The sequence below is a fragment of the Chenopodium album genome, chromosome 9, assembly GCF_948465745.1.
Source record: "Chenopodium album chromosome 9, dcCheAlbu1.1, whole genome shotgun sequence".
Classification (NCBI taxonomy): Eukaryota; Viridiplantae; Streptophyta; class Magnoliopsida; order Caryophyllales; family Amaranthaceae; genus Chenopodium; species Chenopodium album.
Window position 1 is genome coordinate 69,131,061 of NC_137842.1, and position 25,007 is coordinate 69,156,067.

At 37.3% G+C, this 25,007-nt stretch overlaps 2 protein-coding genes and 1 pseudogene across 3 annotated transcripts; 2 read left to right on the forward strand and 1 right to left on the reverse strand.

The window, feature by feature from the left end:
* Positions 1–36: 36 nt before the first annotated feature.
* Positions 37–7,903, forward strand: LOC145559011 (putative disease resistance protein RGA1; annotated as a pseudogene). The gene is made up of 4 exons (XR_014092643.1): positions 37–119; positions 1,563–1,660; positions 2,106–6,519; positions 7,597–7,903. The product of XR_014092643.1 is annotated as a putative disease resistance protein RGA1 (transcript).
* A 1,086-nt stretch (positions 7,904–8,989) lies between these two features.
* On the forward strand, positions 8,990–14,225 carry LOC145559012 (disease resistance protein RGA2-like). The gene is made up of 4 exons (XM_081620408.1): positions 8,990–12,761; positions 12,897–12,970; positions 13,316–13,403; positions 13,615–14,225. Exons 1-2 carry the CDS (start codon positions 9,278–9,280, stop codon positions 12,905–12,907), a joined length of 3,495 nt encoding a protein of 1,164 aa, XP_081476534.1. The 5' UTR covers positions 8,990–9,277; the 3' UTR covers positions 12,908–12,970; positions 13,316–13,403; positions 13,615–14,225.
* A 104-nt stretch (positions 14,226–14,329) lies between these two features.
* Positions 14,330–19,428, reverse strand: LOC145559013 (bifunctional riboflavin biosynthesis protein RIBA 1, chloroplastic-like). The gene is made up of 7 exons (XM_081620410.1): positions 19,158–19,428; positions 18,167–18,560; positions 17,829–18,044; positions 17,333–17,655; positions 15,955–16,084; positions 15,334–15,630; positions 14,330–14,885 (listed from the first exon to the last, which is right to left on the reverse strand). The coding sequence occupies exons 1-7, from the start codon at positions 19,205–19,207 to the stop codon at positions 14,616–14,618; spliced, it is 1,680 nt and encodes a 559-aa protein (XP_081476536.1). The 5' UTR covers positions 19,208–19,428; the 3' UTR covers positions 14,330–14,615.
* Between the last annotated feature and the right edge of the window lie 5,579 nt (positions 19,429–25,007).

The window sequence follows — 25,007 nt, forward strand, 5'->3', positions numbered from 1 at the left end:
CAAACCGCTCCTTATTTCTTAAGGTGTCCTGAACCCCAGGAAACGGGCCTCATTTTGGACAGGACACCTGAAATGATTTGTATTCGGCTATTCGCCTCCGATGTTTCAACTCAGCCATGGTATTCTCTTTAACTTTTTCTCCTTCAAACGTTTATTTTTTTACCAATTATTTTTTAATTTTTTTCTTTAATTTTTCGTATATGGATAATGATGCCTTCCACGTTTTCTACATACGAATACCACGTAATTTGCTACAATTTTAAAAAACAACTCGTCTTGTGTGCGGCTAGCCACACCGTGTGACCACTTAAAGTAACCCCTATAACATTGATTAAGTAACCCCTGTAATACCAATCAAGTAACCCCTATAACACTGACCGAGTAACTCTATAAAAATGATGAAGTAACCCCTTTAACACTGATCAAGTAATCCCCATTATACTAGCAAAGTAACCCCTATAGTGGCTGGCCACACGGTGTGGCCAACCACATATAAGATTTTGTATTTAAAAAATAAAAATAAAAATAAAACCTGACTACTAAAAAGTGGCGACTTCGTATATATTCTTCACTTGTGTCCCAAGAGTTGGGCATGGGCTTGGTTGGCAGTTTGGCACAAAGGTCGATTAGACACAGCAAAAAAATGGGTTGACCTAGCAGGTGAAGCATGCCTATGTGTGAACATCATTTTCAAAATTTGGCACGATCACAATCTTGACACCACACATTCTAACGTTGTATAGGCTCTATTTATACAAGGTTGGCTCCATATGACTTTCTTGACTTGTCTCAGACAATCCTCATTTGAACACGAGAATTGTAAGATGACTTGATGTAATACTAGTACGAAGTATATGTTATATCCTTTTGCATTAAAAGTAAGATGGCTTGAAGACTTGCCCCGCTCGACCTGTACCCGTATGGCCATATGAACATGTTTATGGCGTAACCAATATTACCTCCGGTTCGTATTATATGCAACTTTGGAATTTTTTATATCTCACAAATAATGCACCAAAGTTGCATATAATACAAACCGAAGGTAGTAAAAAAAAAAACATTCAAATGCTATCGCTCTTATCAATATATGCGGACAATGCCACATCTACAATTAATGGGATATTAGAGGACTAACCTATTAATTCTTTGGTTGAGCATAAATCAAATGGAGGAATTGGAAAGGTCATGGAAATCTGTTTGTAAATACAGTACTGTAATATTTTCTCACACAATAGTTATCCCCATTATGAAGTTCTAATATCATTTGAAGTTTCAAATACTACATACGTACTCCCTCCGTCCTTAAATTACATTCATGTTTTTCTCTATTATGTGAGAAATAAATGCTAGAAATAGGAATGTAATTTACGGACGGAAGGAGTAGCATACTAGCACTCACATACTCCGTACTATACTTAATAGTCTAAAATCAACTAACCTACGGAGTATTAAAGACGGAGGTGCCCCACAACAATATCTTTCTTGATACTGCCAAAAAGAAAAAAAAAATGAGAAATTTGTTTTATCATACTTTACTAAGCAAATACTGACAAATAACACAGATTGATCCACAGGGAAAATATGTTTACCAAGGATTCAGTTAAATAAAATCCACAGGCTGTTCCGTCAGAGACGTTTTGCAGTTCATAGAATCATAATTGTAAGCTCCTCCTTCCTGTAGGAAAATTATGTTCTCAGCTAATTTACTACTTGTCTGAAAAAACACTCTGATGTACGAAACCTTCATCCATTACTGATGAATTTTAAGCTATACAGGAGATAAAATGCAGACAGCGAAGCATTTCCATTCCTGAATCCTGATATTTGCTTAAAGCTGTCTTATTAGTCTTACACATATCCGGGTTAAATGACCTGATAGCACTTGATCATCACAAAATTATACTCCGTAAAAACTAAGTAGGCAGATTTAATGAAGTGTAGTCTTTTTAAGGAAGTAAATTCACTTAGAAGCAATTATCTAGAGTAGAAACTGCTGCAGGCTTGCAGCAGATATTGTTTTGAAGTTGAGAACTCTGGTTAATCTTTACTTCATGTTTCATCCGAAACTTTGATAACATTTTTGGTGAAATGGCTTCATTTTTCAGCTCTCTCCGTCAATGTCATCCTCTCCATGGGGTGGACTTTTAGCGCCATTCCCGTGTTTTCACTCTGAAGACTTTGTCAAATTCCTCTCCATTTCTCTGCCGATACAGTGATCAGGAAATGTATGTATGATGTATATCTACTGGGAGGTCCTACAAATAGCCCAAGTCAAGTAAACGGAGGAAAATCTAATGTGAAAGGGTTCAATTTCTAAGCATTTTATTAATTTTTGATTTTGTCTACTCTACGCTTGCTAACCATGAATTAGCCTCCCCAGTACACAAAGGTAATAGCTTTTTTCAATTCTTATTAATTATTTACCACTTTTATTCTTAAGTCTTAGTCTTTGTCTGCATCTTCGTTGCATTCCTCTAACAATCCTCTTCAAAAAGATAATAATAAAAATTGTAACAGTTTTTTCACCAGAGTTTCACGTATAATATATGTAAGAACTAAGAAATAATTTGGAAATTTCATAGCAGAGTTATTTTCCTGAAAGTTGATTACAGATTTACAGAGCATTTTCCTAGTAATTCCTCCTTATGACTCATAGTCATAGGGCTTTATTGTGCTGTCTAAATAATCTGTATTATACGTGCACATAAATTCAAAACAAACCATTTTCTATTATTGTTTGCATTTCCTTCATCACCTTTTCTTGTAAAAGTACTGATTGATTACTCACAAGGAAGTGAAAAAGTGCAGTAGGAATGGATGTGTCAGTAGTTCTCACACTGGTACAAACTCTTATCCAACTGCTGGACACTCCCATTGGAGAGGAAATCGAATCCTTATGGGGTTATAAATCCCAGCTTGAGAAACTCAAGGCCACTATGTCCACCATCAGAGCGGTGCTCCTTGATGCTGAGAAGCAAGAGAGACAGCAACTTGAGCTCAGCCACACATTACAAGACAAGCTCGAGAGGCTCAAGGAAGCCGTTTATAAAGCTGATGACTTGTTTGATGAGGTCGCTACTCTTGCCCAGCGCAAGAAGCTTATGTCTGGTAGCAGTGTGAGGAAAGAGGTACGCCTTTTCTTCTCTCGCTTTAATCAGCTCCGTTCTGCTTTCAATATGTCTCGTGAAGTTAAAAAGATCAAGGAGATATTGAATGATGTTGTTAGAGATCATCATGGCTTTGGCTCGAGACCACAGCATGGTCATGAGGTATGCGATGTGAAAAACGAAAGGGACTCTCACTCTTTTGTACACGAGGAAGATGTTATTGTTGGGAGAGATCAAGACAAGAGGATAGTGATCGATATGTTACTAGACAGTTCTGTTGCCGAGGATGTTTCTTTTGTGACCATAGTTGGGATGGGAGGGTTGGGGAAGACAACTCTTGCCCAACTTGTGTATAATGATGAGACAATTGAAAGGGAATTTCCATTGAAGATGTGGGTTTGTGTCTTTAATGATTTTCATACCAAATTGCTTCACAAAATACTCACATCTGTAACAAACCAAACAGATTATGTTGGCTTAGAAATGGAGCAGCTCCAGAGAAGATTGCGACAGGAACTTGAGGGAAAGAAGTATCTGCTTGTTTTGGATGATGTTTGGAATGAGGATTTTAATAAGTGGCACAAGTTGAAAATTTTGCTGATCGGAGGTGGTAGAGGTAGCCGAGTTATTGTGACCACACACGCTCTAAGAGGGTAGCAGACATGGTGGGAAACCGCTATATGTTTGAATTACATGGTCTTTCAGAGAGAGACTCCTGGAACTTATTTGAGAGAATGACTCTAGAAACTGGGCAGGATGAAATTGAGCCATACTTGGTCAATACTGGAAAAGAAATTGTCCAAAAGTGTGCTAATGTTCCACTTGCCATAAGGGTTGTAGGAAGTCTTCTTCGGGGCCAGACAGAAAGTAGGTGGCGATTTTTGAAAAACACTGCCTTGGCAAACATAGAACCTGATGAGAATGACATAGTTCGTGCATTGAAGATTAGCTATTATTATCTTCCGTACCATTTGAAGAGCTGCTTCAGTTATTGTGCTGTATTCCCCAAGCATTACAAGATCAAGAAGGAGGATTTGATCAGTCTCTGGATGGCACAAGGTTTTATCATTCCATTAGGCGGAGAGAGTCTTGAAGATGCTGGTGAGGAGTACTTCATGAATTTACTGCAAAGGTGCTTCTTTCAAGATGTAGAGCGAGCTGACAATGGTGAAATTCTGACATGCAAAATGCATGATCTGATTCATGATCTTGCTACAGAAGTAGCTGGAGCAGAAATCTTGTCATTCAGCTACGATACAAGCTATTTTGATAAGAAAACTCGTCATCTATTTGTCAATAATACTGCTGGTCAAAAAGATTTTAGAAGATATTTGACCACAATGAAAAGAATGCGTACAATTTTGAACATAGGGTACCCCAACCCTTTAGAAAGCCCTGAAGTGCTGCTTCCAAAAGTGAGATATTTAAGGGTATTAGATTTACATGGGGCTTCATTTGAAAAGCTACCGAACATGATAGGTGAATTGTTGCATTTAAGATATCTTGACCTGTCTTGTAATCGTAGTTTATCTGTGTTGCCCTTGTGCATTACCGAGCTTTATAACTTGCAGACATTCTTATTGCGTGGTTGTGAGTCACTAAAAGAGTTGCCGAGGGGCTTCAGAAGGTTAGTTAATCTTAGGTGTCTAGATATATTTGATTGCAATAGTATGACACATATGCCTCCAGGGATGAATAGTATGACCTGTCTCAATAAGCTAACTATGTTTTTAGTTGGCGGTACAAGCAGTGCTTGCTGTTTGAGGCCAGTAGGTGCTGGTGGACTTAGCGACTTAAAGTATCTCAACAATCTCACTGGAAGTATGGAAATCAAGGTTCACAGAGGTTTAACATATGATACAGCAGAAGCCAAGAAAGGCGGGCATCTGATAAACAAGCAAAATTTACGGGGTATAAACATATGCTGGACGCAAAAGCTTTGTGGAATGGAAAACTCCAGGTTTATTAAAGATGACAGTGAGGGTGCTAATGCAGAAGCATTACTTCACGGCCTGCAACCCCACCCCAATCTAAAGTTGTTTGGATTGTGGGATTATCCAGGTGTGAGGTTTCCGAGCTGGGGGAGCTCATTGGTGAATAATCTTGAAGCTTGTCTCCCGAATATTGTTGAAATTGAACTTTATGGATGTAAAAGCTTGGAGCATCTGCCATTATTGAGCCAACTGCGTTATTTGAAATCCCTTGAACTTGTTGGATTAATCAAATTGGAATACGTGGAGAGTATTTATGGAGACGAGGCACCCACAGCATCAGTAGTGTCAAGAAAAGCAGTATCAATAGCAGATGACTTAGTCTTCTTTCCATCCCTTGAAAAGCTTGTTCTAGGAAATCTTCAAGAGTTGAAGGGATGGTGGAGATCATCATTGCATCTCGATACAGACTCAGGCGACAGTGAGGCCGAACCATTCACAAAATCTTTCCCCCGATTGTCTTATCTGCATATATGGTTGTGCTGGAACCTGACAGATATACCTCTCTGTCCAAAACTGGAAAAGTTGGAGCTGAGCAGATTCAATAAAGCATTGGGCCCAATAACTAGACCAAGAAGTGAGAGGAGATGCGTTGGTGATGTAAGGTCTTCCTCTACAGAATCAAATAGGCTGTACCCTGGTGATGATTCTCCATCAACATCAAGTACTCGACAGACGCAGCAGGAGCAGCAGCAAATACTAGGAGGATTGAAGGAAGTTAAGATTGATAAAGTAGGGTATCTGAAATCCTTGCCCCGCGAGTCTTTTCAGAGCCTTTCTCATCTGGTGGTAAGAGGTGACCATGATATGGAAAGTTTAACAGAAGAGGCAGGGGAGGTGTTCCGAAGTGGCCGTCTGTCCTCTTTACACTCCCTTGTAATTTCTGACTGCTCCAATTTGAAGAGGCTATCAGGAGAGGGAGTGTGGGAGCATCTCACCGCCCTTAAGAGCCTACATCTGAAGTTGCTTTCTGAGTTGGAGTTGGATGATGATTATGGAGATCTCAACACTCGAGGATGCACAACCGAGGATAATCATGGCATTGATACTGACATTCCCTGGAAATACCTTTATCAGACTCTACATTCCTTGGTATTATGGTACCTCCCAAAGCTGGTGAAGCTACCAAAGGGAATGAACTGCCTGAGTTCCCTTCAATTCCTCCAAATTACAAACTGTGACAATTTTGAAGCCCTACCATCATGGATAGCCTGCTTCTCATGTCTCCAGTCTCTTGTAATTCGGAATTGCAAACGACTGAAATCACTGCCGGAAGAGATTTGTCACCTCGGTTCTTTACAACAACTTGATTTACGGGGATGCTCGCCAGTGTTAAAAGAAAGATGCCAGGAATCCACTGGTGCTGATTGGCCTAAAATCCAACACATACCTCGCATTGATGTCTAAAGGAAAATAAAGAGGTAATTATTATTCTCGCTTGTGATTTATTTATTTTGGTCTGTTGGGGACAAAATGATTTTAAGTATCGATCATAGGTGAGCATAGGAATCTGCAGAAACTGGGATGATAAATTCTTCTCTAAGCAGACTTAAACATTATCATGCAGATGCGAGTGTCACCAGGATGACTACCTGCAACTGAGGTGATAGCTTATGAACGTTTTAATGGTCAAAGGAAACTTGCTTCAAAGAAGACCGGCAGATGTTCTCTGTGAAAAAGTTAATTAAGGTTAAATATGAATAATCTTCAATTCTTCATCTTTAAAACATAGTGGGACGGGGTTTAGATCTGAGAGTTAGTCTCTAGTGAGTAGTGACGGTGTATGAAAACTGGAATGAACTGTCTCTGATGGTCTGACCTCCGACATCAGCTGTAATATTATGAACTGAAAACCGGCCTCATTTGACAAAGTTGAAGCCACATCTCTAATTGTATGTTTAGAGTAGTAGTTTGTAGAGATTTTTGTGTTGATGTTTGCTAGCAAATGAAGTAATACCTTCTGTTACAAAATTACCTTATGACCTGGTATATATTTTTCTTAGACTGTGTAAAATCAGGGGATCTCATCTTTTGCAGTAAATTGCTTGTAACTTCTTATAAGCAATTCAACTAAACATATGAAATAAAAGAGAATCTACGCTCATAAATCTTACCATATGTCTATACATATTTGTTCGTGTAACATATACCTGAGATACGTAGTATTAACCGCAAAAATGTTAAACCTCATTATGCAAGCTATTCTATAAATTCAATAGTGTTGCTCTCTTTCATTCCATACGTTTGGGTGTGTGTGATTGAGTTGTGAGGTTTGCATTGCATATAATGTTGGGATAGACATCCTGATCTAGACATTAAATTGAATAATCTGGAACTAGCAGTGCTAGTCCTGTAAAACATTATCCTTTCATCAAGTAATAGATTTTCCTAGATGTATATTACTTGGCTACAATTGATTCTTGCCACATCCTTTTTGTCTCTCGTTTTTTATGGTCCAATTTCTTGTTCACTGACCTGGTGTTTTCAATGTGACTCAGGTAGGGCTGCATCCAGTTATCGGTATATGCAACAAGTATGGTGTGAGTTGATGCTAATCTTGGACCAGTTACTTGGAGCGTCGCTTACCCTCCACAGGTATAATGAATAATATCAACGTCATTGTCTGCTGGGCCTCAACTCTCAAGTCAAGTAAACCAAGGAAAATAAGGGTTAGTTACTTGTGGTTCTCATCTCTAGTGAATACAACTTGTACAAATAAGACAATGTGGTTACATTCCGCAATTATTCATATCACAATCACATTCATTGCAAGTTGAAAGAGTAAACTAATGGGAATTTTCTTAACCGTGTATGAAAATATTACAGAGATTGTAAAACATTATCTTAAACTTTTCAATCGAGAAATGAGAAGAATAAATATGATCGAAGAGAATATTATAATTTTTTCATTCGTAGTGGTTAGTTCGTTTTGATGATAAACATTTTTTAAAAGTGAAGGTATTTTTTCCCTCCATAGGTGAAAAGCATTTTCTAAATGTAAGAAAGATATCCTCTTTACTCCCTTACGTATCTTTTACACCAATAACTTCTAGTTTTTGCAAGGAAACAAATTAGAGAGAGGAAGGAGAAATAACGGGAAAGAATTATAGACAATTGAAATTGATGGGAAAAAAGGGAAAAGAAAGAAAAAGACAAAATAAAGAGGGTTTTTATTTATTTATTTTTTTTATTTTTTTTAAGTTACTTGTTGGACACATGATGATCAATGACTTATTTAAGAAAAATAAAGTTTAGAATTCGGTGAAAGATCCATCCTTTTTCAACATACATGATATGATTACATGGGATATAAGGATTTTTTTTGGCATCAATATACCTATACTAAAGGCGAAATCAGAAATGACACTCGTCATAACCTGGTTAAAAATTTTCCCAAGATTTTTTTTTTTTTTTTTTTTTTTTTTTTTTTTTTTCCAAAGCTTCTTAGAGAAGTATTTAGTTTAATACTTACTTTACAATAATATTTTTTTTCTATTTGGCAAGTATATTTATTTTTACACATTCAACAAAGATTTATTTATTTTATGACGGGAACAAAGTCATATAATACAATAATATAATCTTATCTATAACTTTGTAATGTAATCCATAGTTATTTTTATTAGTCGTGCATGCATTTCTTCCTCCGTTTTCTTTAATGATTTAAAAAAATCGTAATTACAGAACTTTCATCCTATTTTGCAATTTGATATTATTTTTTATAGTAAAATAATTGTATTAAACTAACGATAAATATTGAAATTACCGTGCATGGCACGAGATCTAACCTAGTATTTTTTTTATATAAGAACATTTCTCACAATGTCAACCATTTTAAAGGACCTTTGTGACAAATTTCCTTTATTTAATTATACACTTTGGTTCATTGGGGGTTGAGCTTGTAAATTTTCCACTCCGTAATAAATACTTTAACGTCCAATCAGGGTTGAGCTAGCCCATTATTGAGTTATTGTACTACTCTCAATTATACCTGTATGTATGAACGTAGACTCGTAGTCGTAGAGTACCAATTCAAACAGTAAAATGCTTATAAATTATTGTACCGAGGAATCTTAAACATTCACATTACCAAAAGAAAGAAAAAACAAACACCTAGTGTATTTCCTTTGTATTCCTCAAAAACCATTAGCCCACAAGAAAAAAAAGAGAGAGAGAGAGATGGATGTGTCAGGAGGTCTTTCACTGGTGCAAACAATCCTTCAAGTGTTGGGTTCTCCCACTTGGATGAAATTTGAAGCTGTTTTAAGTGTGAAGTCCCGGCTAAACAAGCTCAAGGACACCATGTCCACTATCGAGGCCTTGCTCCTTGATGCTCATGAAATTGAGCAGCTGCAGCAACATCGCTTTACCCATGTTGAGCGTAACAGGCTTCAGAGGCTTAAGGAAGCTCTTTACCAAACTGATGATCTGTTTGATGAGATTGCCACTCTTGGTCATCTTAAGGAGCTCATGCCTTGTAGTAACTACAAGATGTGTAATGAGGTACGCTGTTTCTTCTCTTGCTCGAATCAGCTTTGTTATGCTTTCAAATGGTCTCGAGAGATGGACAACATTATGGAGATGTTGGATGCTACTGTCAAAGATCATCGATTTGACTTTGGCTTGAGACACCCGACTGGTCTTGGACTGAAGAAGGAGAGAATTAACGCAAGGGAAACTTATTCCTATGTGTGCGAGGGAGATGTGATGATTGGGAGGGAGGAAGACAAGCGGAAAGTGATAGATGTGATGTTACTCAACACTACTGTTGAGCAGCAGGATGGTTTTGTTGTCAGCATTGTTGGGATTGGAGGCTTGGGGAAAACTACTCTGGCCCGTCAGGTTTATAATGATGAGATGATTGTGGAGAAATTCCCTCGGAAGTTGTGGGTTTGTGTATCCGATGATTTTAATGTCAAAGCTCTAGTTGGTCAAATCCTTGCAGCTGTAAACCCACTAATCAAGCAGGATCAAATGAAATTGGAAGAGCTCCAGACAGACCTTCGGAAAGAAATGGATGGGAAGAGGTACCTCCTTGTGTTGGATGATGTATGGAATGAGGATTCCAACAAGTGGCTTGAGTTGAGAAATGTATTGATTGGAGGTGGGAGGATTAGCGGAATTGTAGTGACTACTCGCTCCAAAAGGGTAGCTGAAGTTGTTGGAAGTTTATATACACATACATTGATGGGTCTCTCAGAAGATGAATCTTTGGAGTTGTTAAAGAAAATGGCACTCAAACCAGAGGAGTATCCAATGAAGCCACAATTAGTTGATATTGGAAGACAGATTGTTCAAAAGTGTGCAAATGTTCCACTTGCCATAAGGGTGGTCGGAAGCCTTCTTCGAGGTCAAGATGAAAGTAGGTGGCAATACTTGGAAAAAACTAACTTGGCAAGTGTATTACAAGATGAGAGCAGTGGCATATTACCTGTGTTGAAGATCAGTTACTATTATCTTCCGTTCCATTTAAAGAGCTGCTTCAGTTACTGTGCTGTATTCCCCAAGGATTACAAGTTTGTCAAGGAGGATTTGATCTGTCTTTGGATGGCTCAAGGCTTCATTATGCCGTCAGATGGAAAGAGTTTAGAAGATACCGGTGAGGAGTACTTTGAGCAGTTGCTGCAAAGGTGCTTCTTCCAGGATATAGAACGATCTGAGGGTACTAATGAAATTACATCATTTAAAATGCATGATCTCATTCATGATGTAGCCTCAGAAGTAGCAGGAACAGAGATTGTGTCTTCCAACTGTAATTCAAGCTGTTTGAATGAGAAAACTCGCCATATCTCTGTTGATCGAAGTAGTAAAATACATACTTCAGATAAAATGAAAAGGTTGCGTACATTTTTGTTTCCTGATTGGAGTCTTCGTTTCTGGCTGAAGTCGTCCAAAAAAATGAAATATTTAAGGGTATTACGCTTAAATGATTCTTTTCTCCCAACGAAGTTGCCGGGTGTAGGTAAGTTGGTGCATCTAAGGTATCTTGACCTCTCACATAATAGAGGATTGCGTGTATTGCCCTCGTCCATTACCAACCTTTACAACTTGCAAACATTAAAGTTGTATAAGTGTACGAGTTTAGAAAGTCTGCCAAGAGACTTGAGAAAACTAGTTAATCTAAGGCTACTAGATATTTATGGTTGCTCGAGATTGACTTGTATGCCTCCTGGAATGAACAGCATGGCATCTCTGCAAAACTTGACAAGGTTTGTAGTTGGTGGAACAAGCAATGCTTGGTATAGGGGGTCAGCTGGAGTTGGTAAGCTTGGATATCTGCAAAATTTAACCCGTCATAGTGAAATTCTGGAGGTATTAGTTAGAAAAGTTGTGAGATACAATGGTGTAGAAGCAAGTAAAGGGGGATTTCTATCTGAAAGTCTAAAACTAAGGAATATCAAGTATGATTGGTCGGTTAGTAATGATAGTGATAATGCCGAAGCATTGCTGCAAAGCCTACATCCCAACTCTTATCTTAGAAAGTTAGAGTTGCAGAGATATCCAGGAGTGAGGCTCCCAAGTTGGACAATGAATCTGAATACTAGTCTCCCAAATCTTGTTGAGATTGTTATTCATGGTTGTGACATGTTGGAGCATATTCCATTGATGAGTCAATTGCGTCACTTGAAAGTCCTTGAATTAGATGGATTGTATAAAGTGGAGTATGTGGAGAGTAGTAATAATAGTGGAGGTGAAGATGAGTTGGTATTCTTTCCATCCCTTGAAAAGCTGAAGCTTAGGCGTATGCGAAAGTTGAAGGGATGGTGGAAGTCATCATCAGTATCAGAATCAGAGGAGAGTGAGACACCGCAAGCACCAAAACTTTCTCATCTTTATATAGGAGGATGTCCAGAATTGACAACTTTTCCTTGTTGTCCGGGAGTGCAACAATTGGACTTAAAAGATTTTAATGAAGCGCTGGGCCCACTTATGAGGGAGAAAACTCAGCAAAAGGAGGAAGAACGACATGGAAGATTGAGGGAAGTTGAGATAAATAACTTGGCATATCTTAATTCTCTACCCATCCGATCATTCCACCATATTTCGAATCTCCATATTAGCCAAGATCAGAAAATAGAGGAATTGAAAACAGGAGAGGTGGGTGAGGTGTTCCGAAGCGGCCGCCTGGCCTCTCTTCGCTCCCTTGTAATTATAGGTTGCAATAATTTGAAGAGTATATCAGGACGAGGAGTGTGGGACCGATTCACTGCCCTCGAGAGTCTATCATTGCATTTTCTTCATAAGTTGGAATTGGAGGATGAAGATGATGTCATCAACAACAAAAGCACAGAAGAAGGAAGTGACGCAGAGATGCCATGGAGATACCTTGCTCCCACTCTCCGTTACTTGACATTATGGAGACTCCCAAAGGTGGTGAAGCTGCCAAAGGGGATTGGATGCTTATCATCTCTCCATTCCCTGAGAATAGTCTTATGTGATAATTTGGAAAGCCTAACACCATCAATAGGCGGCTTATCATCTCTCCAATCCCTTGAAATTGTGGGGTGTCCAAAATTGAAAAGAATGCCAGAAGAGATGCGCCACCTCACCTCCTTAACCAAACTTGATATAGTGGAATGCAGCCCAGAGTTAACGAAGGAATGCAAGAACAAGACTGGCGCTAACTGGTCCAATATCCAACATATCCCCAACATTAATCTAGGTATGAAAGATAAAATAGGGGTTATTATTATTAATATGTCGTCTTTTCACTTTTATTTTTCCAACTTTTTTAAAGAATGGATTGCTTGCTGGTTTGCTTATCATATCTCTAATACCTTTTTCATATTTGCTTCAGATTGTTACTAAAATCAGTGCCCGAAAGAATTCGTTTACTCAATGTTCGTTAATATATAACTCAACTGCTCAAAGGTAATAATGTCTACCCATATTATTCAAACTTGGATTTCAATTTTTGGGTTAATAGCATAGGATGCCTTGTCAATTATCATGTTAGTACTATTATTTTAGTATTACCAAAATAACTAATGATGCAAATTTTCTATGATGATCACTTGAGAGTTCTGATCTTAGGAGTAAGAGGAAATCCATCAGATTACAATTTATCATTCTATCAGATTGTGCTATTAAAAGGACTAGAGAAACCAACTGCTTTTTACAACCTTGTCAAAGTGCTTGTTTTTGATATGGTTCTAACTACTGTTTTTTTTTTTTTTTCCTTCTTTTTTTTTGTTTTGTCAAATACTTGTCATGCAGAAAGATTGTTAATTGAAGTGTTTGAATTGAAGGAGACTCAACATAATACTCCAGATTCCAGAAGATAGCTTTGTTCAAGTATTAACAGGTAGCAAGGACTAATTTCTGAATGCTATACCAATTCTCTTTTTCGTCGTGTTCAGCAATTTTTAGCTTTTGATATATCTTCCAGAATCCAGATATTACACTATATTTAAAGTTAATTCAATGTAATTCTGGACTAAATGTTTACTGTGGTGTAATGTCAAAATATGGAGTTGTAAATTGACTGAACGTTTTTTTGTTTGTTTTCCTTACAGTTGCCAATCAGCAGGGCTGTGAATTTAACATAAAAGTTTCGTGGTTCTCATCTTAGTGTTTTGCGTGATATTTCTGATATGAAGAGGACTTCAGAGCTGCTTTGATGAACTGATTATCGGAAACTCCCCGTATTACCATTCTGAAGTTGGGCAGATTTCCAGTAACAGAATATCTACATCTTTTCTTTTACCTTATCACGGTGTGAAAGGTTCCTTGGTGAAGGAATGTATTCGTTGGATGCGCTGGTTCCAGAAATCAAATGTGGCTACATACACCTAGGAAATGGTTTAACAAGAGAATGTGCTCTATCAGATCAAGTGATATATTGCAGCAGCTACAGGCTTTGTTGCTCTTGCTATATCTGGAAGGCTACAAATTACATGATTTTTCTGTCAAAAGTAGAAGTATAAGAACAAAAGTCGACTGAATAATGTTTTAGGGAATAAACCCAACAGAGTTGTGTTTATAGAACCCTCTCAATTGGCTTAAGGGTATTTGAGGAGAACCCTACCTAGTAGGTGGCTCTTCTTCCCTTAAGCTCTAGTATAGAGTTGTAAAAAAAATTCTCTTCACCTGTTTTACTGTGCAAATGAGTAGCCTATTTTTTATATATGTTCTCTTCAACTGCTCTAAATTCCAAAGAGAAACAAATTTTTTTCCAGACTTCAAATGTTATGACATGCATCATTATTAGAATGGAGTTAGAAACCCAGATGTATTAAGGCAAGAAATTATTATTCCATTGAATGAGGTGGACAAATTACAAACCTGAGACTTGCTCAAAGCTATTTTACACATCTTGAAAGGGAACAAAAAAATGACATGATATTACAAAAACATCATAGATCTTTCTCAATTTATACAAAAACGTATAAAAAGCCATTGCAGATCATTTGATGAGGTGCAACCTTACTCCAGAGTGTGAATATGAAGGGGCTTGAAGGGATCCAAAATCATTTTGCCTGGATGCTAAATTAGTGGGCAGAATATCAAGTCAATTCTATAAGTTAACTGCAGTATCTGGTGAACTGGTTGTGCTGGGTTTGCCATTTTCAGTCTTCGGACTGCTTCCATTGCTAATTAGGTCTAGGCCATAGACATGACCCATCTTCTTACGCTTTGTTTCCAGATATCTCTTATTCTCACTGGTTATTGGAGTGATAAGTGGCACTCTCCCAGATACAGCAAGACCATAACCCTTCAGCCCTATATATTTTGCAGGATTGTTTGTCATCAGCTTCATTGTTCTAATTCCCAAATCCCTTAATATCTGCATTCATCCCGAAGTTTAATTAGGTCAAATCAACATTCAAACCAAGTCAAGTTACTCAGACAAATCATAACGTGCTTGAAAAATACATGTATTAGAGATGATATAAGATGGTCAATCCAGCTAAATTTAAACAGGGCTGCACAAAATTTTCCTGCTCGATAGACCAGCCAATTTCAGGGGTGCAGCCTGGCTTTTGAATACCGTTTGCCCTTTACCTATAAGATTACCAGGTTTGAGCTGATTTTTAAGAGACGAAAAAATGAACTATTTCTTTTGGCATCGGCGGAGCCTGACACATGATTAGCTCTTTCTAAAGAATCTCACATGCAGTAACACATTCATAGGCCAAAAATCTAAGGAATTAATATAAACAAAAATTTTAAAAAAAAAAAAAAAAAAAATCAAGGTACTGAAATAGAATTGAGAAGGAAAGAGCAGAAGTTACCTGTGCACCAATTCCATATTCTCTTGAGTCAACCGGTAATCCTAGTTCCTCATTGGCTTCAACAGTATCACGACCAGCATCCTGCAGATTATATGCACGAAGCTTATGGCCCAAACCAATTCCCCTGCCTTCATGCCCACGAAGGTAGACCAATGCTCCCCTTCCAGCAGCCTCTATTTGCTTCATTGCAAGTGCAAGCTGGTTTCCACAGTCACATCTAGCTGAGCCAAATATATCTCCTGTAAGGCATTCTGAATGAACTCTCACTAGGATATCTTGTCCATCTCCTATTTCTCCCTAATGAAAAAAGAATAATAAAAAAAAGATAATCAGTTGCAGAGCAGATAAGTTAGTCAAGCAAAAATCCAACGATTGTTCCCCAAGTGCTACTAGTGCTTATATTACCTAAATTCTGTAACATTCTTAGCGACATTATTATTTTCAAACCCAAGGACACATACCGAAAGACGTTAAGGTGAAAACAACAATGCTAACAAAAGGGCTGAGCATCTTGGTTTCCTTTTTAACATTTACTTCCTTGAGTAAAACTAAAATTGGAATAAGGACGAAAGAGTTTAGTTACATTTGACCAAATCCAAATACTTGTATAAATAAACCCACCTTAACCATCGCAATATGCTCAATGCCATCCAGGTATGACTTGTAACAATAAGCTGTGAAAGGACCCCACATTGTAGGTATCCTAGCAGCAGAAGAACGTTCAACTAATTGGGCTCTTTTTCTCCGATACCTGCAAATCATAAAATCAACTAAAACATTTAACCAATTTTAGAGCCACCACTTTGCCTCAAAATAAGAAAGACGAAAAAGAGATGCAGGTTTCATTCAAGTCTCCTAAATAAGGGAATGAGCTGTTTTCTGAAATTGTGATTGACAAAGAAACGAGGGAAAACAACATAGTTTCCAGCAACAATCTGCTAAGGTTAGCTTTTATTTCCAAAAGCATCCTTTTTTTACCAGAAATGGAAGACTTCATACTAAAATTTTGGAAGAGTATATCAACCACACCATCAAACATTAGTAGCTAAATAACAAGAAGCAAAGGAAGCTTAATAAGGAGGAAAACCTGTCTTTGACCCTTTTATCATAGATTCATAGTTGCAAAAAAAAACCTTTTAGAATGTATTAGCAAAATAATGAAAGTTCATGGGCTCAAAAGTTGAAGAAGAGGTTTGAGAAAGAATGCCGTAGCAAAGTGACAGATAGCTTATGGGGTGAAAACCTGAAAATTAGGCTTAAAAGCATAGGGAAAAAAATGTACACACAAGTTATAGACTTTAAATAATGAAGATCTAGAAAAGTAAGAAAATCAAGCTTGTGTTGGGAATACAAATGGAATCCTCACCAAGTCACCAGATTGTTGAGCTTCACCACCTAAATTATTTTTAGTATATACATCACTGTTGAGATAAGAGTAATTTAGATCTAGCCTGGTGCCCACAGATAATACATAAGTATACTGAATAAATGAGTCCTTTAACTTCTTCTCCATTTGTTTTTTCCAAATTCCAATTGAATGAAGACTCCTCAGTCATACTAATAATCTAACAGAGTAACAGCTATCCTCAGTCATACTATTAATCTAACAGCTATGGAGGCTGTTTCTAAACACTGTCAAAATTCACCAGCGAAACAAATTTTACAACTCCAATTCCTTCCCCCTGCTTAGCGGAACTTCTACCAGTTCCAGAGTGTATTAGTATATAGCTACCAATAATATAAGAAGAAGAAAATAAATAAGATCTGAATTGCTCTGACTAACACAAACAGCATGCCCTGATATGTCTGAATTTCTCGTTTCTTTAAACAGTTTTTTATAGATGAAGTCTAGATACATCAATAATTCCTGCTCTGCAACTATTCTAATTGACCTCAGTCTCTTCTACATATGTGATATCAGTGTTACTCCACAAAGAAAATGTGAAAATGGTATGACACTTAAGTGCAATGATCCAGATAAAAATTAGTGATAAAATACCTTATTAGATCTGCAATAGAGACTATTTTCAGGTTTTCCTTCTGTGCAAATTCACGAAGCCTAGGCAATCTAGCCATTGAGCCATCATCATCCACAATCTCACAGATAACTGCAACGGGATTTAATCCAGCTAACATAGCAAAATCAACAGAAGCTTCAGTGTGTCCAGCTCTCTTCAGAACACCACCCTCTTTATACTTCAGTGGAAAGATATGGCCAGGGCGGTTAAAGTCCTCAGGCTTGGAGTCCCTCGATGCCAGGGCCTTTACAGTAGTTGCCCGATCACGAGCTGACACACCAGTGGTCGTACCATGTTTTGCATCCTACAGATTTTCATAAGAATCCAAAGAAAATCAGAAAATATGTGTTTTCCGAAACAGTATTATCCCTTCAGTAAAGCCAGAAATATCTAGCCAAAACTCCAATGGAAGTTCTAGGAACAAGTTCACCAAAGGTTGTTTATACATGTAAAACCATACTGCATAGGAGTACATACCACTGTAACTGTAAATGCTGTGCAAAGTTTGTCCTCATTATCTTTGACCATGAGAGGAAGCTGCAGTCTTGCCAGATCATCTTCTTTCATGCTGACACAAACAATCCCAGTTCCATGCTTCACAAAAAAGGCCATAGCCTCAGGTGTTGCTAACTCTGCAGCCATTATCAGATCCCCTTCATTCTCCCTGTCTTCATCATCAACAACAATCACCATCTGCAACATCACCAAGGCAACAAACACACCATTCAATCAGCACATCATACCTAATGAAATACCTAAACAAGCACAAATTCTACACATATAAAATATCTACAAACCCATGTAGGGGGACAAACCTTTCCTAGACGAACATCTTCAATGGCCTCAGCAATGGAAGAAAAACCTTCAGTTGGGCGATCTAAATCACACTCATCATTCTCTGCTGCAAACCCCGCAGATGTAGGTGCAGTATCCGCAGAAAGTGCCCCCATAGATACAGAATCGGCTTGCCTCTCAATTCCAAGGGATTGATCATTGTCAAATGCATTTTGGTTCAACATACCATTGTTGTTGGAGTATAATAAATCACCTTCTCCAGAAACAATGGCAGCCCTAGTTCTAAAATTTCCCTTGACTTTGCGCAATGATTTATTCCCTAAACAAACCATGGCTAAATTCGATTTCAATCCTCCAGCCAAGCTAACCTTTGTGCTATACAACCCATTCCACGATTCATAGTTTTTACTAGCTCTACATCAAGAGAAATTCATCCTCATCATTTCATTATCCGCAATAATTTAACACGAAAACAAATCAAGGACCTATGATGCATTGGTCCTACAAGAGTATGTACCCATATATCTTCAAATCAAATTTATAGCAAACTTTAAAAAAACTGTACATTATTGCATAAGTTTAACTAGATCATTGCTTATAAAGCTAATTTTACCTTCATCATCTAGTTCACTACCAAATCATATTAATTCGGCAAACGAATAGAAATCTAAACCCAGAATCTTTCACCCATCAAAAATTTCTACATCATCAACCAATTTCAGTCATATATCATCCCCTTGTACAAATTTCAACATACTCACAAATCATATTAACAGAAGCAACCAGAAATTTAAAAGTTCCCGGTAATTCAATCATAAAATCAACCCAGAAACAAAAGACGAAAGCTTAAAAATTAAGACAACCCCAGAAAAAATTACAGCCAAAAATCAAAACCCCACATAATTCCAATGCAAAAAACAGTTGAAAATAAGAAACCAATCACAAATCCAGATTAAAAAGTGCTGAATTTTCAAGTAGCCATTAAAGGAAGAGAAGAGAAAGAGAACATACTGTGAATTGCAGAGAGCAGCAGAAGGAGGAGAGAGATAGACAGAAGCCATGATTGTTGGAAGAAGAAGCCGAAAAATTGTAAGAATATCCAATCCCAAACAAAATTGAATAAATAAAAGTTGAAAAAGATGAGTGATTTGGTGATTCAATCTTGCGGGTATATATATAAATAGGTGAATCGTGTTTGAAGAGGATTTGGTGGAGAAGATTACAGAAGAGAAGTGGAGAAAAAACAAGAGATTTTTTAATAAAAAAGAATGAATGAAAGAAAGAACAGCGAAAAAGGCATGGGTCAGAACAAGCGGCTTTTAAGTTTTACCTGCTGCTGCTAATTGTGATGTGATCTCATGCGTCAAAATTGGATTAAAAGGTTGTGTGTGTTTTACTTACATCATGACTAGTCTATATTCTAGTCAATATGTTGGACATAGCCATATAACCCAAATGTGGCAAGATTTGAAACAAATGCCCACCAACCCCCCTCCATAACAAAATACACGAGTAGAGTACTTCTTTTGTTTCTGAATATTCGGTGGGTTAGAATGAGTGACTTTTATTGAGTTTTGATGATTAAACAAATTAGTTTAGAAATATTCTTACTAATAACATCTAGATGTTGTTGTTCTCGAGATCAACGTCTATAGAATTCACCTAGACTAACATCATAACCACTATAACAAATGAGACCTATTTATAACTTACTAATTTTACTACTACCTTTATTTCAATTTATTTACAACAATGTGACATTTACCAACATTTACCTTTACTACCTTTATTTCAATTAATGTTGCATTATTTGCTAATGTAACATAAAAAAAAAAATTGAGGTTGTAGCTTAACCATTGGGAGATTTTGTCACCGAAAAAAAAAGTCGAGTTTATTGCTAATGTTGTTACTGTTTACCAATTTTTCCATACTAACTTGAATTTGTTCAATATTATACTGTATGTTTTTTTTTTTTTTCAAAAAAAAAAAAAAATACTGTATGTTTTTTTTAATTTTAATTTTATAAATCGTGCATAGAATAGATAGCAGGTAGCAATAATTAATTAATCATGTATATTTGATACGATATCACTGACAATTTGATATGAACAACAAAAGGCATGAGCCACGAGGTACAACCGCACAAGTAGCCATTCCATGACCCATCGAACCCAGGCCACCAACTTCCACATTTTTTTTAAATTTTTTTTTTTTTTAGGTGTGCAATTAAATTGCCAAGCTGTCATATAGTGCCAGCAGTGATTTAACTACATTAATATTTTGTCCAGGTACCATTTCGACTTAAAGAGGAAAATGACATGGATAAGACTCGTTGATAATTGACTGCGTTCTATTTGAATATTTAATGATAATTTGGGTATGTATGTAGCTAGAAATAAATAAGCTTGATTCATGGTTTCCTAAATAACAACCTGAGTCATTGAATCCTATATATATTATATTGCAATGTTGCATGAAATGCCACTGTATCATTTTGTAAAGTTGTAATGTTTGTATGGACTTTGTTTGGACTGATGCACCACCAACTTGGAGCAAATTTATAGTGGAAGTATTCGTTGTTTAGGTTTGGATTGAATAATATATGGTCGATTGATATATGACTATACTCTACCTATCTGAACCATGCATCATGCATGGTCGTTATTTGAATCTCATCTATGTCAATCGCTCAATCCTACATACTAGTATTTGTTTTTCTTCTATGAATTAAAGGAACAATTAGTATATTATCCTTCATCCTACATAGTAGTACTTGTTTTTCTTTTATACATTAGGCCCTGTTTTTAGAGTTGTTCTGTTGAAATCTGCTCTGTTGAAATCTGCTCTATGGGGAGCCCTGCTCTGCTCTGCTATGTCCTGTTCTGTCCAGAAGCTCATAAGTACAGGGCCTAAACTAAAGGAGCAGTTGTGTATTATCCCTCGTTCCTTCTCATCCTTACCCTCTTTGTAGCAAGTTGAGGGATTGCTAATTTGCTATAAGAACTAGAGAGAAGATTTTTAATCCAAAAAAAAAAACAATTCTCTGTTAATACTGGCATATCTCATGAGTACTAAGTAACTAACTAATTTATGCATATATAGTAATTAAGCATGATTAATGCTGAAAATCAAACATAATAATAAATTAATAATAGTGTGTCACTGTCTCATTTTGTGAAATTGTGAATGCATAAAACGTGCTTAATTTTATAGGCATCAGCCTTGGGCCTACAATCGCTGTAAAGCCTGTAATGATTAGACCACCAATTAGAATGGGCCAAACACAATTGTTCATGTAAATATAGGTCAAGCTGCACTAGGTAGAAATTATTGGCCCAAGTATATTACTCTAGTTCGGCCCAAGACTGAAAATATGACCCTTTTCGTAACATAAGTGTTTGTTTGACTGGAAAAAAAATAATAAAAAATGGAACTGTAGTTTGTTTTAGGCTTTGGTTTGTTTTGATAGAAAATATTTTTGAGAAAAATGATCTTCTTTCATTTCTCCATAAGTGGAAAGTTACTTTTATGATAAGGAAAACCAATTTTCTTTTGTAAGGAAGATATGTCTTATTTTCCTCACTTCTTTGATTCCTGTCTTTTATCTAGAGCTGTCAAAAACTGACCCAATTCGAAAACTCGACCTGAACCGACAATGATATGAACCCAACCTATACCCGGACAATGGGTTGAAACTAGTGACTTGTAACCCGACCTGAACCTAACTATATGTTAACCGACAACCAATTTGATCCAATTCTATTTGACTTGAATCCAAACCTGCTCCCGACCAGAGAGTAAGCGTCAAACGATTTAATCCGACCCAACAACAATCTGAACCCGAACTAGTACCCGATCCAATTAGAACTTGTACCCGAGTCATGGAAGGTTTACTAAAATTTATATGCCTTTTGTTCAACTTATATACTGCTACAAATCTGTAAACCCACAATTCGATTCGGCTTTGTATACCTTTTGGTCTCAAGACTTTTCGCCACCAGGCCCCGAAACCTCAAAATTTCTTCAAAAAGCGTGGATTATATAGCCTTCAATTTTGTAATTTTTTGACCTTTTTTCGCCCGGAAATAAAAATTACCAAGATGATTACCATGGTCCCTAATACCCTTATGGAGTACAATTGGGTCGGTGGAACCATCCACTATGCCCTTAAACGGCCATTTTACCCGTTCACAACTTGCAATGATTCCGTAAACTCAAGCCTACCACGGACGTTTATGACAACATATAATGATCATATGTGGTTTCAAACGGCATAATATGACCTTGAGATGTATCCCTTAGGGTTTTAAGGCTTTTCGCCACGTGCCCCAAAAACTCAAAATTTCCTCAAAAAGTGTGGATTATAGCCTTCAATTTTGTAATTTTTTGACCTTTTTTCGCCCAGTAATAAAAATTACCAAGATGTTTACTATGGTCCCTAATAGCCTCCGAGAGTCCAATTGGGTCGAGGGAACCATCCAATATGCCCTTAAACGGTCATTTTACCCGTTCACAACTTGCAATGGTTTTGTAAACTCAAGCCTAACACAGACGTTTATGACAACATATAATGATCATATGTGGTTTCAAACGGAATTATATGACCCTGAGACGTATCCCTTAGGGTCTCAAGGATTTTTGCCATCAGGCCTTGAAACCTCGAAATTTTGTAAAAAAGCATGGATTATAGCCTTTAATTTTGTAATTTTTTGACATTTTTTCGCCCGAAAATAAAAATTACCAAGATGTTTACCATGGTCCCTAATAACCTCCGGGAGTCCAATTGGGTATGTGGAACCATCCAATATGCCTTAAACGGTCATTTTATTTGTTCACAACTTGCAGTGATTTCGTAAACTCAAGCCTACCACATACGTTTATGACAACATATAATGATCATATGTGGTTTCAAACGGCATTATATGACCCCGAGATGTATCCTTTAGGATCTCAAATCTTTTCTCCACAGGCCCCTAAACCTCAAATTTTCCTAAAAAAGCGTAGATTATAGCCTTCAATTTTGTAATTTTTTGACCTTTTTTTCGCCCGGAAATAAAATTTACCAAGATGTTTACCATTGTCCTTAATATCCTCCGGGATTCCAATTGGGTCGGTGGAACCATCCAATATGCCCTTAAACGACCATTTTACCCGTTCACAACTTGTAGTGATTTCGTAAACTCAAGCCTACCACGAACGTTTATGACAACATGTAATGATCATATATATATGGTTTCAAATGGCATTATATGACCCCGACATGTATCCCTTGGGGTTTCAAGGCTTTTCGCCACCGGGCCCCGAAACATCAAAATTCCTCAAAAAACGTGAATTATATATAGCCTTCAATTTTGTAATTTGTTGACTTTTTTTCGCCCATTAATAAAAATTACCAAGATGTTTACCATGGTCCCTAATAGCCTCCGGGAGTTCAATTGGGTCGAGGGAACCATCCAATATGCCCTTAAACGGTCATTTTACCCATTCACAACTTGCAATGGTTTCGTAAACTCAAGCCTAACACAAACGTTTATGACAACGTATAATGATCATATGTGGTTTCAAACGACATTATATGACCCCGAGATGTATCCCTTAGGGTCTCAAGGATTTTCGCCACCGGGCCTCGAAACCTCAAAATTTCGTAAAAAACATGGATTATAGCCTTCAATTTTGTAATTTTTTGACATTTTTTCGCCCGGAAATAAAAATTACCAAGATGTTTACCATGATCCCTAATAACCTTCGGGAGTCCAATTCGGTCTGTGGAACCATCCAATATGCCTTAAACGGTCATTTTATTTGTTCACAACTTGCAATGATTTCATAAACTCAAGCCTACCAAATACGTTTATCACAACATATAATGATCATATGTGGTTTCAAACGACATTATATGACCCTGAGATATATCCCCTAGGGTCTCAACACTTTACACCACCGGGCCTCGAAACCTCAAAATTTCGTAAAAAAGCCTTAAAAAACGTGAATTATTATAGCCTTCAATTTTGAAATTTTTTAACCATTTTTCGTCCGGAAATAAAAATTTCTGAGATGTTTATCATGGTGTCTAATACCCTCCAGGAGTCCAATTGGATCGGTTGAACTGTCCAATATGCCCTTAAATGGTCATCTTACCCGTTCACAACTTGCAATGATTTCGTAAACTCAAGCCTACCATGGACGTTTATGACAACATATGATGATCATATATGGTTTCAAACGACATTATATGACCCCGAGATGTACCCTTAGGGTCTCAAGGCTTTTCGCCACCGAGCCCCGAAACCTCAAAATTTCATTAAAAAGCGTGGGTTATAGCCTTCACACTACTAGAAATAGGGCCATTTCCGACGGAATTGTTCCGACGGACACCTAATTTCGTCGGAAAGTACATATTTTCCGACGGAATATTCCGTCGGAACTTTAAGTTTCCCACGGAATTAATTTTTGTCGGTGATTAACGACGGAAATTCCGTCGGAGTCTAATTAAAAAAAAAAAACCCTAAAACACCCCACTTCTCTCGTTCCGCCCCCTTTATCTTTCTCCTACTCCTTTTCATTCTCTCTCCTCTCCTCATCTTCTTCTCTTTCTCTCTCCTCTTTTCTCGGTGTTCTCTATCTCCTCTTCTCCTCGTCTTCTCTTTCTACTCTAATCCTCTTTTCTCAGTCCTCTCTTCTCGCTTCGTCCTCCTCTTCTTTGAGCAAATTAATGGTTTTAAGGAACAAATTCGTGGTTTTAAGGAGCAAATTCGTGGTTTTAAGGAGCAAATTCATGGTTTAAGGAGGAAATTCATGGTTTTAAGGTCAAGTTCGACCATGAAACTGCTAGATCTAGCGTTTTAATGGTCGAACTTGACC